At 37.1% G+C, this 16,073-nt stretch overlaps 2 protein-coding genes and 1 pseudogene across 4 annotated transcripts; all 3 read left to right on the forward strand.

Annotated features, from left to right (window-relative positions):
• The first annotated feature begins 183 nt into the window (after nucleotides 1-183).
• On the forward strand, nucleotides 184-4,006 carry LOC119981725 (proteasome subunit beta type-1-like). Of its 3 annotated transcripts, none has more exons than XM_038824837.1 (6): nucleotides 184-425; nucleotides 541-636; nucleotides 1,115-1,196; nucleotides 2,150-2,275; nucleotides 2,613-2,699; nucleotides 3,675-4,006. In XM_038824837.1, exons 1-6 carry the CDS (start codon nucleotides 364-366, stop codon nucleotides 3,750-3,752), a joined length of 531 nt encoding a protein of 176 aa, XP_038680765.1. In that variant the 5' UTR covers nucleotides 184-363; the 3' UTR covers nucleotides 3,753-4,006. The 3 variants fall into 3 exon arrangements, 2 of the variants coding, with proteins under 2 accessions (XP_038680765.1, XP_038680766.1); XM_038824838.1 differs by lacking the exon at nucleotides 3,675-4,006 and adding an exon at nucleotides 3,172-3,339; XR_005464234.1 differs by lacking the exon at nucleotides 3,675-4,006 and adding an exon at nucleotides 2,353-2,501 and having other exon boundaries at nucleotides 198-425.
• Nucleotides 4,007-5,881: 1,875 nt separating this feature from the next.
• On the forward strand, nucleotides 5,882-8,593 carry LOC119981723 (subtilisin-like protease SBT1.4). Its single transcript, XM_038824834.1, has one exon. The coding sequence runs from the start codon at nucleotides 6,167-6,169 to the stop codon at nucleotides 8,495-8,497; it is 2,331 nt and encodes a 776-aa protein (XP_038680762.1). The 5' UTR covers nucleotides 5,882-6,166; the 3' UTR covers nucleotides 8,498-8,593.
• Nucleotides 8,594-10,918: 2,325 nt separating this feature from the next.
• On the forward strand, nucleotides 10,919-12,887 carry LOC119982626 (annotated as a pseudogene).
• The last annotated feature ends 3,186 nt before the right edge of the window (nucleotides 12,888-16,073 follow it).

The following is a 16,073-nucleotide window of genomic DNA, read 5'->3' on the forward strand; positions in this document are numbered from 1 at the left end:
TTGAGGCCGGTTTGCTGATGCAAAGGATTATGCTTATCCAATGGCTTTAGGCCTTGCAATGCTATATGGTAGCTGGGTTTATTCTGTGAGCAAGGCCAGAGCTGCTACGGTGTACTACGTGAGCGTATACCTTCTTCCACCCAATAATGATTTCCATAAATTTTGGGATATATATAATTCCGCCATTGTGTTAGGGTTTGGCAAGAAAGCTGGGTGGCGCCATCCCTTAGGCTTTGTTTAGATTATAAAATAAAGAGTGGAGTATAAGTTAACTTCCTTAACCTCCTCACTTGCCTCTTTAAAATCTCAATCCAAGCAAACCCTAAATCTTCCCTAGTTTGAGTCTTGTTCGATTCGTTCACCATGTCCGAGATCTATTCGTTCAAATCTGGTGGTAAGACAGAGAAGTGGCGGCCTCGTAGCGGGTACTACTCTCCCCCTCTCTTTATTTTTCTTATGTTTGTGTTTTCCGACCTAATTGTCTTGGTAACAGGTGTGTTTGGTGTTGATCGTTTTCACATGTTTATTTTTGGTTTGCAGATTTTGTGTAGCCATTGCTGGAAAAGGTTTCTGTGTCGTCGCAGCGGATCAACCTATAAGGGACCAGATTGATGACTCCATAATCTATGATATTCTGTACGATCCCTTATTTTTTCTACTTACTTCCCTAAAGATTTACTATCCAGCAATTCTCAAAAGAACGACTAGGGAAACATGAATTACAAATTTGTTTTTAACGTTATTTGACATATTTGTTGAGTGGAATTCTTTCTTAGAATTACAAATTAACCGAATTCAGGAGCTCTATATTGCTGCAAATTAGTTGGTTGCTTAATATTTGTGGCTTCTGGATTATGGATTTGTCAGATATATTATGAAATGCTCACATAATGATAAAGAATTTTAGTTATGTTTGTGATTGCACTTTTTTTCTTGCCTTCAGCACCTTGAATTATAATCCTCTGTTTTTCTTTTTCTCTCTTCTGATTACCGGGCACAGTTTGTTAAGTAATATCTTATATCAAGTGATGTTATGTGATTCGTGGGTAATGGCTAAGCAGGATGCGATTCGTTTTCTTCTTCTTTTTTTTATCATGTTCTTTTGATCTTGCAGAGCGGACAAATGCGTGCTGGCCTCTTCATTGAAACCAGCTGACTGGAGAGAGTTAAAAGTTTGGATAAATCTCAAGAAAACGGTTGGTTTTATGAACATTTAACTAATTTTTTGGTTTCTTTTTGGAGCATTATCAAGTTAATATTCCTGAGGTGGTGGATTTCTGATGGGCTAGTTTCTTTCGTATTAATTAATTGACCATAGATCCCCTTATTTAATTTTATTTGGATTCAACGTGCATGTGATAAATGGGAGTTTGTAGTGGTAAGCTCCATGCTTTTGGTTTTCTGTTGTGTATGAAGTGTTTGCTGCTTTTCATCAGATTTGAAATCAAAACAACAGTGGCTATTTGATGTGTCATATGTGCAATATTATGCCCTCTCGAGTCAACGTGGTTCTCTGTTTCTCTGTTATGCTCTTACTCTCTCCTCGTGATTAATTTTGTTCCTTCAATTCATTGTAGTTTTTTTTTGGTAATTCACACAGCATACAAAGAGTTTTTGGCCATGCCAAATTCAAGAAAAAAAGTTTTCCAGCAAATTTTGAGAACATAAAAGCGAACATCTGAAAATTCATCTTTTTGCGGTTCACTTTTTGTTTAGACAATATTTTAAGCTAAATTTAGGTGAGAGCAACAGAAGAGGGTGCGTTGTGCGAGGGGCTGGGAAGATAATTCTACCTTCTGCTTTATACATTATTACTTTGGCATCTATTCCTACATGGGGCGTCCTATAGGGGGAGATATCAGACGTCACGGGAAAAGCATTTTGTAGCAAGCATACCTGCGCTAAGCTGATAATCGAGCCTAGATTTTCTAATGGCCTCATTTTTTGTTATCATGTAACAATTTTGCTGTGTTTAATTATTATAATTGATTTGATGCCTGCATGTGAAAGATGGGTAATTTTTATGCTGCATATATAGTGCTGAGAATGAAATGGTCATAATCGATCTGTGTTGTGCCATCCCATTTTCTCCTACGTTGAGTACAGCTATTTGTTGGTGCCATCTCATTTTCTCCTACATTGATTACAGGTATATGAGGAATTTGGCAAGGAATTGAGCAGCCATTTAATGTGTATTGTGATGTACAAAGAACTCTTTGTTAAGGATTTCTACAGGGAGGCTTCTTTTAATGTGTTGGTGGCCTCGATGATGAAGGTAAATGAGCCCCCCCGGCTTTCTATTAGCAAATGCCTATTTTCATTGGTGAATTAAATGTTCATTCCATACCACAGGAGATGGTTGCATCTTCGTTTATGATACTTATGAGTCCTGCAAGAGGGTTAAATATGCCTCACAAGGTTATGGTTCCGTACAAATCTTGACGTTTATGGAAGAGGAAATGAAGTCTTGCTCGTCCAGCTCACCAAACTTGCCCACACAGGTGCGCTATTGATGATGCATTGATGTAGTACATTGTGGCGAATTTATTTGTTATGTGATTATTTGCTACATACTTACATAGTTACATTGTAACTTATTCCCTGTTGTACAGGATGATGTGCCATCACTTTCAGAAGCTCAGGCGGTTGATTTGGTCGAAAAGGTTTCCCGCTATGCTATAGGGAAGGATTTCTATGCGGTAAGTTTGTTTTCGTTTCCCATTTCCCCTTCGTACTTGATTGTCTGGGCTTAAACTGGTAAACAAGAAGGTTAGAACTTTTGGATTTTTATTTAGCTCTTCTTTATTTGTTTATGGATTTGATTGTGTCATTTCTTGGTCATCTGCTGTTATCCTTTTATTACCCTTGTATAAGGAATCTCAGTCTCTCCCTCTGGAGCCATAGACAAGGACATCATCTATGCTACCATCTGGCCCTTAGATTTTCAACTACTGCTGGATTTCTTTATATGCATCCGGTTATTTTAGAGGAGGGGATCGTTTTGGGTTTTCGTCCTTAAGCTGAATATTAGTGGTAGCGGCACTTCCTTTAGTGAACTTTAACACAGACAGCCATATGCACATATGCTCGTATTTTTGTACAAAACATGCAATGCATGCATTATTCATATATTTGTGAGAACAATTAACTGCCAGATAACATATGCAACAGATGGAGAAGAGGAAAGGTGGCTCTCACGGGGAACAAACATGTGCTTTCTGCTTTAGTAGGTGATTTTTGTGTGCTCTTGAACATTTTTGTGGATATGAGAAGAGGAAACGCGATTGAAATTGTCGCCATAATAAGTAATACTAAATACTATCGGTTTTCACTTGGAAATATATCCTCTTTTAACATTATGCAGATCTTGATGATGGGGTGGGTGGGGAGGGGGGGTGGGTTGGGGAGAGAGAGAGTGGTGAGGGAAGTATAATTCTCTGTGGTTTATATCCTCTCTTTGGCATTCTTTGGGTGAAATACAAAGGGCAAGAAAAAGAAATCTTTTTTATAAATGTTGCCTGCTCATGTTGAATATGGTCTTTTAACAATATTGGGTTGATTTGGTGAAGGGACGGAAATATAAATTTACTTCTCCGGACATTGAACGAACAATTGTTATCTATGCCTAAATCTGTCACTTTGCCCTTTCCAACATCTTGCCTACATAAGTACGGGGGAAGAAGTTTGAAATTGTTGTTATGAATGCTGCAAATGGTATTTCTCGGAAGGTTCTGCACATCGAGGGTAATTGATGATGAACATTATTTGTACCCCGTTTTTTACTAAGTACACCCCATTAAGCCTTTAAAAACACACTAGAGTGGGGTGTATTTGGTAAAAAATAAAGTGTAAATAATGTTTATCTAATTGATATGTAGAAGGAAAAGAGCTGGAGGTTTATGTTTGGTGTAATATGTACGTTTGCAATCAACTCTTTTGGTTGTTAGGATATTTAAATGGCTTATGGATTGTATTAAAGCTTTTGCATGAGTCCAGTTTGATTTGCTGCCTGCCTGGTTTTCTTATTGACGGAATGTATCTGCGGTGTCTGCATTTGGAAACCCTTTTTTTTTATTTGAAAAGGTCATAACTTGTTTGTATTAAGTTACCCAGTAAATTGGGTAAATGAGGTCTTTAGGCACTCTGTGTCATCATAAAAATTGAATACAACCTAGAGGATTGGAAAAAAAAAAAGAAAAACACAAACACTAAAATGGATGGATATGTAGACATTGATGGATGACACTGTGTTACATTAGACATCGTTGAACAAATGTCGAGTAAGTCTGATTTCACCGGTCTAAGTTGGGTAACAAAAAACTGAATAGAAAAATAACATGCATAAATTGCAGTTTGGATCTACAAAACGGATCTTTGTTTCCCCTGCAACAAGAGATGTCAAACTCAATTAGATTTGAAATCTCATCATTAAAATTCCTAATAGATGTCATCCGAGCACATTGGAAACGTCGATGATCGAAGATCCACGACAGATGGAGGATGATTGAATGATGGATCTTTGTCTGGTCTAGATGATCGAATTTGTTCGTCTCGGATTGAATCAAGTTTGGACATAAATTATATATTCGAAATCTGAATCCAAACACAAAAATTACTAATATTGGATGTGTTATGCTGTCGAAACTGTCAGATTCGATTGGAAACAAAAGGTCTTTTTTGTCGGTATATCAGAAATAGAGTTTTTTTTTTTATTGAAGTAGGAAACTGCTTCTCAGCGGACATGATATACGGCATTACTCGTATTATTCTGGTCCGCTTCAAATTTAACTTTCCTTTCACAATCTTTAACTTCAAATTAAACATTTTATAAACAATAATTTTGCAAAACCAGCATGAACGTCTCAGAATCATCAAAATTTCATATTGATCAATGTGTCTAATTGTAAATTGTAATTAAGAGCATACTTTTATTAATCTCACAATTGCTCTTAACCTGAGTTTTGGGATCAAGTTTGAGTCCAGTTTGTTAATTAAGCTTAAGTTAATCTCATTTTTTTTATATAAAAATAGCTGTTAAGCACTTGAGCTTAACTGCAACCCTTGGGGGCATTAAGGCGTTGGACACTTATCAGGCTCATTGGGTTTAGTCCGTGTGGCAAGGGCTAGATTGTCCATTCGCACCCCAAGCCCAAGGCATGAGCTGACTTGGGGCTAGGCCCATTCTTCCTGGGCTTCAAGTGCAAGGTACAAAGCGAGTGGTTGTACCAACTAATTAATCATGCATATGAGATGTTTGTTTCTTTTCTTTTCTTGGGTGAATGGTTGTACACATGTACCAACTAATTAATCATGCATATTTTGTGATTGTAGTCCGCTACAACAGAGGAGGGTTATTGGCATGATTAATTATATGAATGCTCACGTCTTCAACACTATTGGACAACCTGTAAAAGCGAAACAATATACAGAATCATATGGAGTTAGAAAGTCATGAGTTTGATGCTTATTGAAATAATATCATTTTGCTTAAGTGTTGGGCTTAATTTGTCCAACTTATTTATGTCTCATAAGGTCTCGAGTTCGAGCCTCCCCTCCCCTCCCCTCCCTTTGTATTAAAAAAAATTTAAAAACTTATGTGCAAACGGATGTGATGACACAAATTAGAAGTATTTTTTTGATAGAATATATAGAAATGTTGCTAGTGGTGTTAATTAAAAGGTCCTTTTGTTGTTGACTGATAATCACAAAGATATTTTTAGTGATGAAAAATGACATTTACCCAATAATTATTTTTTGTCTAACTTTTGTACATCCTCATTAATTAATTAAAATTTACCGCCTACTAATCACGTAACTTGCACTACAGTATTAAAATATGGAAGAATAGTTCCTGCTGAACATTTTTATAAGCGCCACAAGTCTGCTAGTAACTAATAAGGGAAGCCCAAGTCCATCACCTAGAGGCCCAAGAAGTCATAACCAAAGCAATCCATTATAGGCCCATATCTATACAATTTCAAATGAGATACTCTCATCTCAAGAAACTCTGTAAAGCCTGTATCTTATAGCTGTTCAACGTTCATATTGTCAGATTGATTTGTACCGTGTTCGGCAGACGTTCTGTCATGGAGAGACTTGTATATAGCTTGTCTGTAAACATCTTTCAACTCAATGAAAATAGTTTCTTCAAAAGCTTTTACTAACCATGGCTGTCTCCATTGTTTCCTCCATCATCTTCCTGTTTCTCTCTTTCACCCCTACAGCACTCTCAAACCCATCATCGGACCATCGACAAACATATATTGTCCACGTTTCTAGATCACACAAACCTAGGTTATTTTCCAGTCACCTCCACTGGTATACCTCCATCATCCAATCCCTCCCTCCCTCCACTCACTCCGCCGAGATCTTATACACCTATGAACTTGCCATTAACGGCTTCTCAGCTCCCCTTACCAATTCACAGGTAGCCAAATTGCGTGAACTCCCTGGTATACTCTCTGTAATCCCTGACCGGGCACGCCATCTCCAAACCACTCGAACTCCTAGCTTTTTAGGCCTCAATGATAGTTACGGCCTTTGGCAGAACTCCAATCATGGCGATGGCGTTATAATAGGAGTCATAGATTCTGGAATTTGGCCAGAACACCGAAGTTTTTCAGATGCCGGTTTGTCCCCTGTTCCGGCCAGGTGGAAAGGTAAATGCGAGACAGCACCGGATTTTCCAGCTTCGGCTTGCAATCGGAAGCTCATCGGTGCGAGAACATTTTACAAAGGCCATGAATCTTATCTCGGAAGACCAATAACTGAATCAAATGAAGTCGTGTCGCCGAGAGACAGGGAAGGTCATGGCACGCATTGTGCATCCACTGCGGCTGGTTCTAAGGCCTCCAATGCAAGTTTCAACGGATATGCATATGGAGAAGCTCGTGGCGTGGCCTCGAAAGCACGAATTGCTCTCTACAAATTATGCTTTAGCAAAGGTTGTTTTGACTCGGATATACTTGCAGCAATGGATCAAGCAATCGCGGATGGTGTTGACGTGATTTCTTTATCTGTTGGAACTAGAGGATACTCTGATCCATATGATAAAGATTCAATAGCCATTGGAGCTTTTGGCGCAGTAGAACGCGGTGTTATTGTGTCATGTGCTGCAGGAAACACTGGTCCTGGTCCGCGAACAGCTGTTAATATTGCTCCATGGATTCTAACAGTTGGTGCTTCAACAATCGACCGAGACTTTCCAGTTGATGTAGTCCTTGGAAATGGGAGAATTTTCAATAGTGTTTCGTTATATTCTGGCGATCCACTGCCTGATTTCAAGCTGCCTCTTGTTTATGCTGGTGATTGTGGGAATAGGTATTGTCATAAGGGGAACCTCGATCCAACGAAAGTTAAAGGAAAGATTGTTTTATGTGACAATGGAGGTCCAATAAAGATGTCAAGAGTTGAGAAGGGAAACATAGTAAAAGTTGCAGGTGGGCTGGGCATGATAGTTGCAAACACAGAAGCAGAAGGAGAAAAGGTAGTTGCAGAACCGCATATCTTACCTTCTACAATGGTGGGTCAGATTGTCGGTGATCAGATTCGAGATTATATCAAATTGGATCAAAATCCTACAGCGACAATTGTGTTTCATGGAACTGTAACTGGGATTTCATCGCCACCAGCTCCGAAGGTTGCAGTCTTTTCTAGTCGCGGCCCAAACTACATAACACCAGTTATTCTTAAACCAGATGTTATAGCCCCTGGTGTTAGTATCTTGGCAGCTTGGACAGGTGCCTCTGGACCATCAAATTGGAACATGGATTCAAGGAGAGTTGAGTTTAATATAATTTCCGGTACCTCCATGGCTTGTCCACACGTTAGTGGTATTGTTGCTTTACTACGAAAGGCATATCCAAAGTGGTCACCAGCTGCTGTGAAATCTGCTTTGATGACTACAGCTTTCAATCTAGACAATTCAAGGAAAAACATTACAGATCTTGCTACAGGCGAAGATTCAACACCTTTTGTTCACGGAGCGGGACATGTTGATCCTAATAGAGCTATGGATCCAGGATTGGTTTATGACATTGATTCAAGTAATTACATCGCATTCCTTTGCTCTATTGGATATGGTCCCAAGCAAATTGCAATTTTCACAAGAGAGCCTGCTAGTCCTGATGCTTGTGCAAGGAAATTGGTCAGTCCCGGTGATCTGAACTATCCAGCATTCTCTATTGTTTTCAAGTCGGATGGGGATGTGGTTAATTACAAGAGGGTTGTGAAGAATGTGGGCAGCTCAGCTTCTGCAGTCTATAGAGTAAAAGTGATCGCCCCGGAAAATGTTGTTGTCAATGTCTCACCGCGTAAACTTGTGTTTGATAACAAAACCAAGACAGCCTCGTACCAGATAAGATTCTCAAGTATTGGGCGGGGTTCCTTCAGTAATACCTTAACAAGTTTTGGTTCAATTGAGTGGAGCGATGGAGTTCATCGTGTCAGGAGCGCAATTGCTGTCCAGTGGAACGAAGGACTAAAAGATTCAATTTGAGTAGAATTTGGGTGACTAAGTGAAGTATCTTTGTACTATCTCGTCTAAGATCAATAAAATAAAATAATGTCACATGTCATGTAGATTCGATTTTTCTATCTTTTGTGTGCAACCGATGTATTTTTACTATCTAACTTGGATAAACTCACTTCAATAGTTGATATTAAATCAGCCTTACATATATATTAATTATAATTAATGAAAATCACACGTGACACGTAGAATTAAGGGAAAATGAATGTTATAAATTGAGAGTATGTAGCATTGTTCGGATTCAAAACCAAAACCTCAAGATTGATATTGGATGTATAACATATAGCTGGGCTATCACCGCTCGTGCCATTAATTTAATTGCTTGTGACATTATTTTGGGTCTACTTTTGTCGACCCATCATATGTATAATTAATGGTCATTATTGATCAAACAAGTTGATTTAAATTTTCCTTTCAAAAAAGAAAAAGTTGATTTAAATTTTTAATGGTATTTAAGATTTGTAAATGACAAGCAGTATTTTTATAAAATTGGCACAAATCTTTATGCACTAGAAACCAAATTTGCCAAGAATCTCGTCAGTCGTCATTCAAAAGAAAAGAAAAAAAAATCCATAAAAATAACAATTTGCGTGAAGCATGAGGAGACGAGGTCGAATTAATTAAGTTATCAGCTTAATTTCTTTTTAAATTGAAGACGGACACCTTTTCTTGACTTACCAATTGTGCATGACAAATAATGTTAATAATAATAATTAAAAAAAAAAAAACAACATCAACAGTAGTATTCAGATCATATGGTGGATGATATCAGATCTCTTTTGCCGTCTTGTCTTCTTCCACTTCACTCATTGGATATGTACGTAATAGGGTGGCGCATGCTCTTGCTAGGAAATCTGTTACCTTCAATAGCCCTGGAAATGCTCCTCCGATTTCATCTTGAGTTCTGTCAACTATGAGTCTATGACAGTGTTTCTTCTTCATTCAAATTAATGAAGTTTCTGTCTTCCTATTAAAAAAAAAAGATTTGCCTTTTTTTTTTTCCTTCCATATCTTTGTTCAAATTATATAGTGTAATAACAGAATAATAATATATGACGGCACAACGAGAATACTTAGCTATTATTAGTTTTCATAAGATCTCGTTTGAAGATTTGATGAACACATTGGATTACCTGTGGTTAAGAATTGATGTGATCTGACTACCAAAACTTGATGGGGGTCCGAAGGCAGTGCCTCTGAAAAAAAAATTCATAGCTATTTACAACATTACAAAATTATAGAGTATGCGCGTTCTTTTATTATATTTTATTTTGACTTTAAAAATATTTATGCGGAAGTAGAAGGAGATAAAGAGATCAGAGAAGAAGATGAGAGAGATGTGGTTAAATCTTCATTCATTCAACCGAGATATTACAACGGCTATGAATAAATTTAAACTTGTAACCAACGGTTACCTCTAGATGATGTGATTAAATATATTAAACAATATGTTGAACTTATATATGAAGAAGATGGGCCAGGTTGAATTGTAGAGAAAGATAAGACTTTGATAATAAAGCTCAAGTCCACTTGAGTAATAGAGAGAGCCTAGCTAGCGTGGAACCAAGGTAGGCCTTGAATAAAGAAAAGTGCATTCCAAATAATTAGAGCAAGAAAGCAGCTACACATAGTAGTACAAAATTCTGAGGCTAATAATTCATTTTATATATAATAGTACAGTAAATATTAACATACGACAATTTAGAGTAGACAGATTGGTGCAGTAAAATTCTGACACATTCGATGACATAAAAACACATCGACAGATCATCCTAGTGGCCAGAATGTTCCACAACGATGAAATCAATTATTACAATTGGCATTGGTGCAATTGAATGCTACTACACATGCATGCGTTGTCCTAATGGTAAAATAAATCCACCACGTACGTTTTAATGATTTATATTATTATAAACGTGTGTAGATATTCATGTATAGCAATGATTTTTTTTTACTCGAAAATGACACAATACAAATTTGTCATTTTCGACAAATGATGACCTTTTGAGTCCATACAATTTGGCCTCAGAAAGATTCATCACTACGCGATCACTCAAGTGGTTTGTATAGCAAGGATTCGCTATAACAAATATGTAATTTTTATATGATTAAGTGAGTAACTTTGGTAGTTAGAGATCCCAAAAATTAATATAACAAATATGATTTGTCACACAATGAATAATTTACTTTATTTTCAACTTAAATGCAAGGGACTATACAAATTCACTGATTACTTGCCACGTCATATTTGGAATATCTAAAATCGTTATCATTTTTGTAAAGGGAACAACTAACTATAATTAAATATGGAAAAATAGGCCCATGGACGTCGTTATAAACACAACAACATGCATGGACAGAGTACTGAGTAGATCCCAATCTCAAATTATGGCGGTATCCACTGTTTTCTCCTTCACCATCTTCCTTCTTCTCTCACTTGCATCTCCAACAATCTCAGATTCATCATCGGACAGTCTACAGACCTTCATTGTCCATGTGGCGAGATCACACAAACCTTCTCTGTTTCCACACACCACCAATGGTATACCTCCTTCATCAACTCCCTTCCTCCCCCCTCGCAACCCGCCAAGATACTTTACACTTACGAACGTTCCATGAGTGGCTTCTCTGCTCAGCTCACCAATGCACAAGTAGCCAAATAATTATCTCATCATGGAAGGCCTATGGATATATCAGAGAGGCTAAATTCACCGAGAGACGACAATGGTCACGGCTCACACTGTGCATCTACTGCAGCTGGTTCTGTGGTCTTGAACGCGAGCTATTATGGATATGCATATGGCGAAGCTCATGGAATGGCCTCTAGAGCCAGGATAGCTGTCTACAAAGTATGCTGGAGCACAGGTTGTTTTGACACTGATTTGCTTGCTGCAATAGATCAAGCAATCGCAGATGGTGTCGACGTGATTTCTTTATCTGTTGGAGATAGCTCTTCTAGACCCTATTATCAGGATCCTATAGCCATAGGAGCTTTTGGTGCGCAGAACATGGTGTTATTTTTTCATGTGCTGCTGGGAACGCTGGTCCTGGACCATTCACAGCTGTTATACTGCACCATGGATTATAACAGTCGGAGCTTCCACCATTGATAGAGAGTTTTCAGCTGATGCAGTCCTTGGAAATGGAGAAATATTAAATGGTGTTTCCCTGTATTATGGAAATCCTCTTCCCGATTTCAAGCTTCCTTTAGTGTATGCTGGGGATTGCGGAAGTCAGTTTTGTTATCAAGGCCGGCCAGCTTGATCCATTAAAAATTAAAGGGAAGATTGTGTTATGTAATTATGGAGATGCAAGTAATAATTTGGAGAATAAAGATGAGAAGGAAGATGCAGTGAAACTTGCCGGGTGGGTTGGGAATGATACTTGCACTTGCAAAAGGATATGGAGAAATACTTACTGCATTAACTTATCGTATACCGACAACCATGGTAGGGAAAATTGCAGGCAACAAAATTCAAGAGTATATCAGATCAGGCGAAAATCCAATAGCGACAATCGTATTTTGTGGAACGGTAATTGGAACTTCTTCACCACCAGCTCCCAAGGTTGCAATTTTTTCAAGTCGTGGTCCAAATATGATAACACCAGAGATCCTTACGCCGGACGTTATAGCTCATGGTGTTCAAATCTTAGCCGCTTGGACTAGTGATGATAGACCTTCTGGTTTCAATATAATATCTGGCACCTCAATGGCTTGCCCACATGTTAGTGGTATTGCTGGTTTATTGAGAAATACGTATCCCAATTGGTCACCTGCTGTTGTGAAGTCAACTTTGATGACCACTGCTTTCAATGTAGACAACTCAGGGAAGAACATCGTTTTAGTGGTAAAGAATTAGTACCTTATATCCATGGAGCGGGACATGTTGATCCTGATAGAGCTCTAAATCCAGGATTGGTTTACGATCTTGATTCAGGTGACTACATTGCTTTCTTATGTTCAATCGGATACAATGAATCGCAAATTTCAGTTTTCACAAGGGAGCTTGTTGGATCAGAGGTATGTGCGAAGAAATTAGCTAGTCCCGGCGATCTCAACTATCCATCATTCTCTGTCGTTTTTGAATCTGATCGGGATCAAATTGAATATAAGCGGGTGGTGAAGAAGGTTGGCAGTTCAACTCGTGCAGTCTACACAGTTAAAGTGAATGCTCCAGAAAATGTTGTCGTTCATGTCTCGCCGAATAAACTTGTGTTCAATGCAATAAACCAAGCACTCTCCTACAATATCAAATTCTCAAGTTTCAACAGCTCAGTTGCAAGTTTTGCAGGTTCAAATGAGTGGAGCGATGGAGTTCACAAAGTGAGAAGTCCTATTGCTGTTATGTGGACTTAAGAACCAGAAGCTTCCATCTAATATGTCTCAAGTGCTCAGTGTGTGTTTTCTTCAATAAAGTATCTCTCTCTTTGCCTTTCGATCACTAGATTTCTGTTTGGTGTCATGCATGGGATGTTACATTCCCAAAGTGAAATAAAATTGACTATTTTGAAGTATTTTTTATACTCTTTTTGTAGTAACTGAGAACTATAACACCATACAATTTATCATTTAGTCATCAAACATATGCCTAAACTCGGGTCATCAAATCGACTCGCATAGAATATTCCCCAATAACAACATGGTAAATTGGGCCAAACTATATGGCCACAAGTGTGCTTCCAGTAATGTAGAAGGACACGTATAGTAATTATGCATGTATGGTCTCAACATGCGGAGTTGTTTGCATACACCTATATATAAATAAAGAATATTTAATAACAATAACAAATAAGTTAAATCAAAATATAATTATTAAAAAAAATATGGTAGATGTACTTTGGTGTTCTAACTTGAGCTGCTTGAATATATTAGATTGCATATTTATAATATATATTACATGTTAAGTAGGTAAGTAGGTTGTACTTATCAGTATTTCACAGGAAACGTCCATCCATGCACATCATCTCATATATTAGACTATAGTATCTTAATATGGTACGCTACGTGCATGTTCGACCAAATGCCCATGTTGGATACACACACATATATATATACACACACATGGATATAACAAAAGAAGTGTGTTTATTTTTGTGCCTGAATGTGCAACACATGCATGAAGAAACTATAAGAACAAAAAACATAGGAAGTTCAAGAAAATGTATGTCAAAGTTTGGAAAAATGAAGTCACGTCTGAATTTTCGGTTTGATAGCAAGTAGAAGCAGGTGAAATTCGATTTGTGTTTTCCACATGCGATTGGAAAAAGACATTATTGTACATCCCTAATCTTGGGATGTAATATTAATAAAATCTCAAGTCATCCCCACACACACTTGGACACGAGCATATATAATGGATTTGGGGGCTCCACAATTCGATTAAAACTGTAGAGTTTACAATTTGAATATAATGATTTGGGAGATGTGTCACATCACACCACATTTTAATTTTTTTTTAATTTTAAATTTAATTTGCTTTTTTAGTTTTAAATTTGTCAGACTTTTTCTCTACAATTAGATATGAATTGTAAACTCTATAGAATCAAATCCTAGCATAACAACATTATAGAGAAATAATTTCATATATATATAAATCTTTGTCGTTATGTTTTTTTTTTTGGTGTACCATGGGATCCTTAGCCACTATCTTTACGATGCACAATGGGTAAACTCATTAGATCTATGTACTAGTACACAAACTACGCATGTCATACAAGCCCATGGTAAATATATGTGTGATTTTATGTCATTCTAGTGAGAGAGCATGACTAACATTCATCTTTCCACCCAAGTCAACGGCCCAACTCCACCCTTGACCCGTTATGTTATTTTTATTTTTTTTGAAATACCGTTAAAAAATATGTTTTTCATTGAAATTGAACATTAAACGTATATATGCCTAACCCAGTCAATTACCAATCGAGTCACCTGTCATTGATTGTCACATTATGTTAATTTAATTGGTTGTGACATTATTGGCCTGGGCATAAGTGCATAACCATCAATATAAAAGAGAAATAATTCCATGTATATAAATCTTGGCCGTTATGTTAATTTAATTGGTTGTGCCATTATTGGCTTTCCTTTTGTCGGACTGATGGTAAAAAGAGTTTTTAGTTGGTGGGGTACCTGTTGCTGTCTGCCCATCTCTATAGTCTCTTTATTCAATGAATGGCCCTCCTACGCCTCAGCTAGATTCCTCTCAGCGGAAAGTCTAGCTGGTTGATGATGTTTGCTGCCTGCATCTGGACAATCTGGACAGAAAGAAACAAGCTTATTAATTTTTGATCAAACACACGTTGGAATCCATCAAAAATTTAAGAGAAAACTCTTTAATGTTTTGATATATTCGATAGAATGAAAGATGATGATCACTAGGACCGATTACAACTCAAATAGGAACTAAAACATAGAATGAAAAATTACAAAAATACTCTTGAAAACAGAAAAATATCCGTTTGAAACCCGAAATGATAGAATTTGGGGTATGGACTTCATCACCCCAAATTTCTGTGGATAACTGTACTGGACTTCTCCTTAGTCTTTTCCACGGGCTTCTTGGATTGTTATTTGGGCTCTTCAGTTTGTTGGGCCGTTCTTATGTTTCATGGGTCCAATTGTGGACTTTGTTATTTTACTCAAAGTGTACCGTTTAGCTATTCTTTTAGTTTCTGTACCGTATATCTATCTTTAATAAAATTTTGCACCTTTATAAATAAAAAAAAAAAAAGGGATTAATATTTTTTTAGGGATTAATTATTGTACCTCTTACGCTTGGCTTGGACATAAACAAGAGGTTGTATACTTAAAACAATAATTAGCGGATTCTTGCCTCATGAGATCGAATTAATTAAGTGAAAGGTCCTATTTGATTATTACTTCTCATCACATGACACATTAATTTGTTTTTAAGTTTTGCAGATTTTTCTTGATAGAAGATATGATGCATCCGAGTTGTGTGTCACGTGCAGTTTCCTTTGGGTTTTGTTTATTTCTTCCATGTGCCTAAAAAGATTAAAATCACGTGACAAATAAAAGGGCTAAGAATAAAATAGATCCCGGCAAAAAGTTAAATATGTAATATTTGGTCAAACGAATCAAATCATAAATTATTTTTTTGTTCGAAATTCAATTAAATTTAACACGATCGAAACATCATATGTTTTGAGTTTATATCAAATAATGTCTAATTGTTATACTTTTTCATATTAACAAATAATATATCGTTGGATCTATTATGTTGAACACACTATATATTTATGATTTTTTTAAAAAAATCATATCTCAAAGGGCTTCTATGGTAAGGGGGGTAAGGAGTTAATTTAGAAATAATTTCATATATAGAAATGTTGCTAGTGGCGTGATTTTTTTTTGATATATCATTCCTCCACTCCCATCCGGGCCATCCCTGTGGGATTAAAAACCAAAAGCTCAAGATCGATCTTGGGTGGATAAGGATAACCCCTTGCTGGGGTAGCAGAATTATAAAATTGGCACAACCATTTATGCCAACAACCAAGTTTGGCCATTTCCTTGTCTGCT

The sequence above is a fragment of the Tripterygium wilfordii genome, chromosome 17 (assembly GCF_013401445.1).
Source record: "Tripterygium wilfordii isolate XIE 37 chromosome 17, ASM1340144v1, whole genome shotgun sequence".
NCBI lineage: Eukaryota > Viridiplantae > Streptophyta > Magnoliopsida > Celastrales > Celastraceae > Tripterygium > Tripterygium wilfordii.

What these genes read in the sequence shown, in the direction of transcription:
- LOC119981723 (XM_038824834.1), top strand. Translation starts at nt 6,167, where the DNA reads ATGGCTGTCTCCATTGTTTCCTCCATCATCTTCCTGTTTCTCTCTTTC.
- LOC119981725 (XM_038824837.1), top strand. Translation starts at nt 364, where the DNA reads ATGTCCGAGATCTATTCGTTCAAATCTGGTGGTAAGACAGAGAAGTGG. An exon ending in AAGTGGCGGCCTCGTAGCGG is followed by an intron (nt 426 to 540) that starts GTACTACTCTCC and finishes TTTGGTTTGCAG; the next exon opens with ATTTTGTGTAGCCATTGCTG. An exon ending in TAGGGAAGGATTTCTATGCG is followed by an intron (nt 2,700 to 3,674) that starts GTAAGTTTGTTT and finishes ACATAAGTACGG; the next exon opens with GGGAAGAAGTTTGAAATTGT.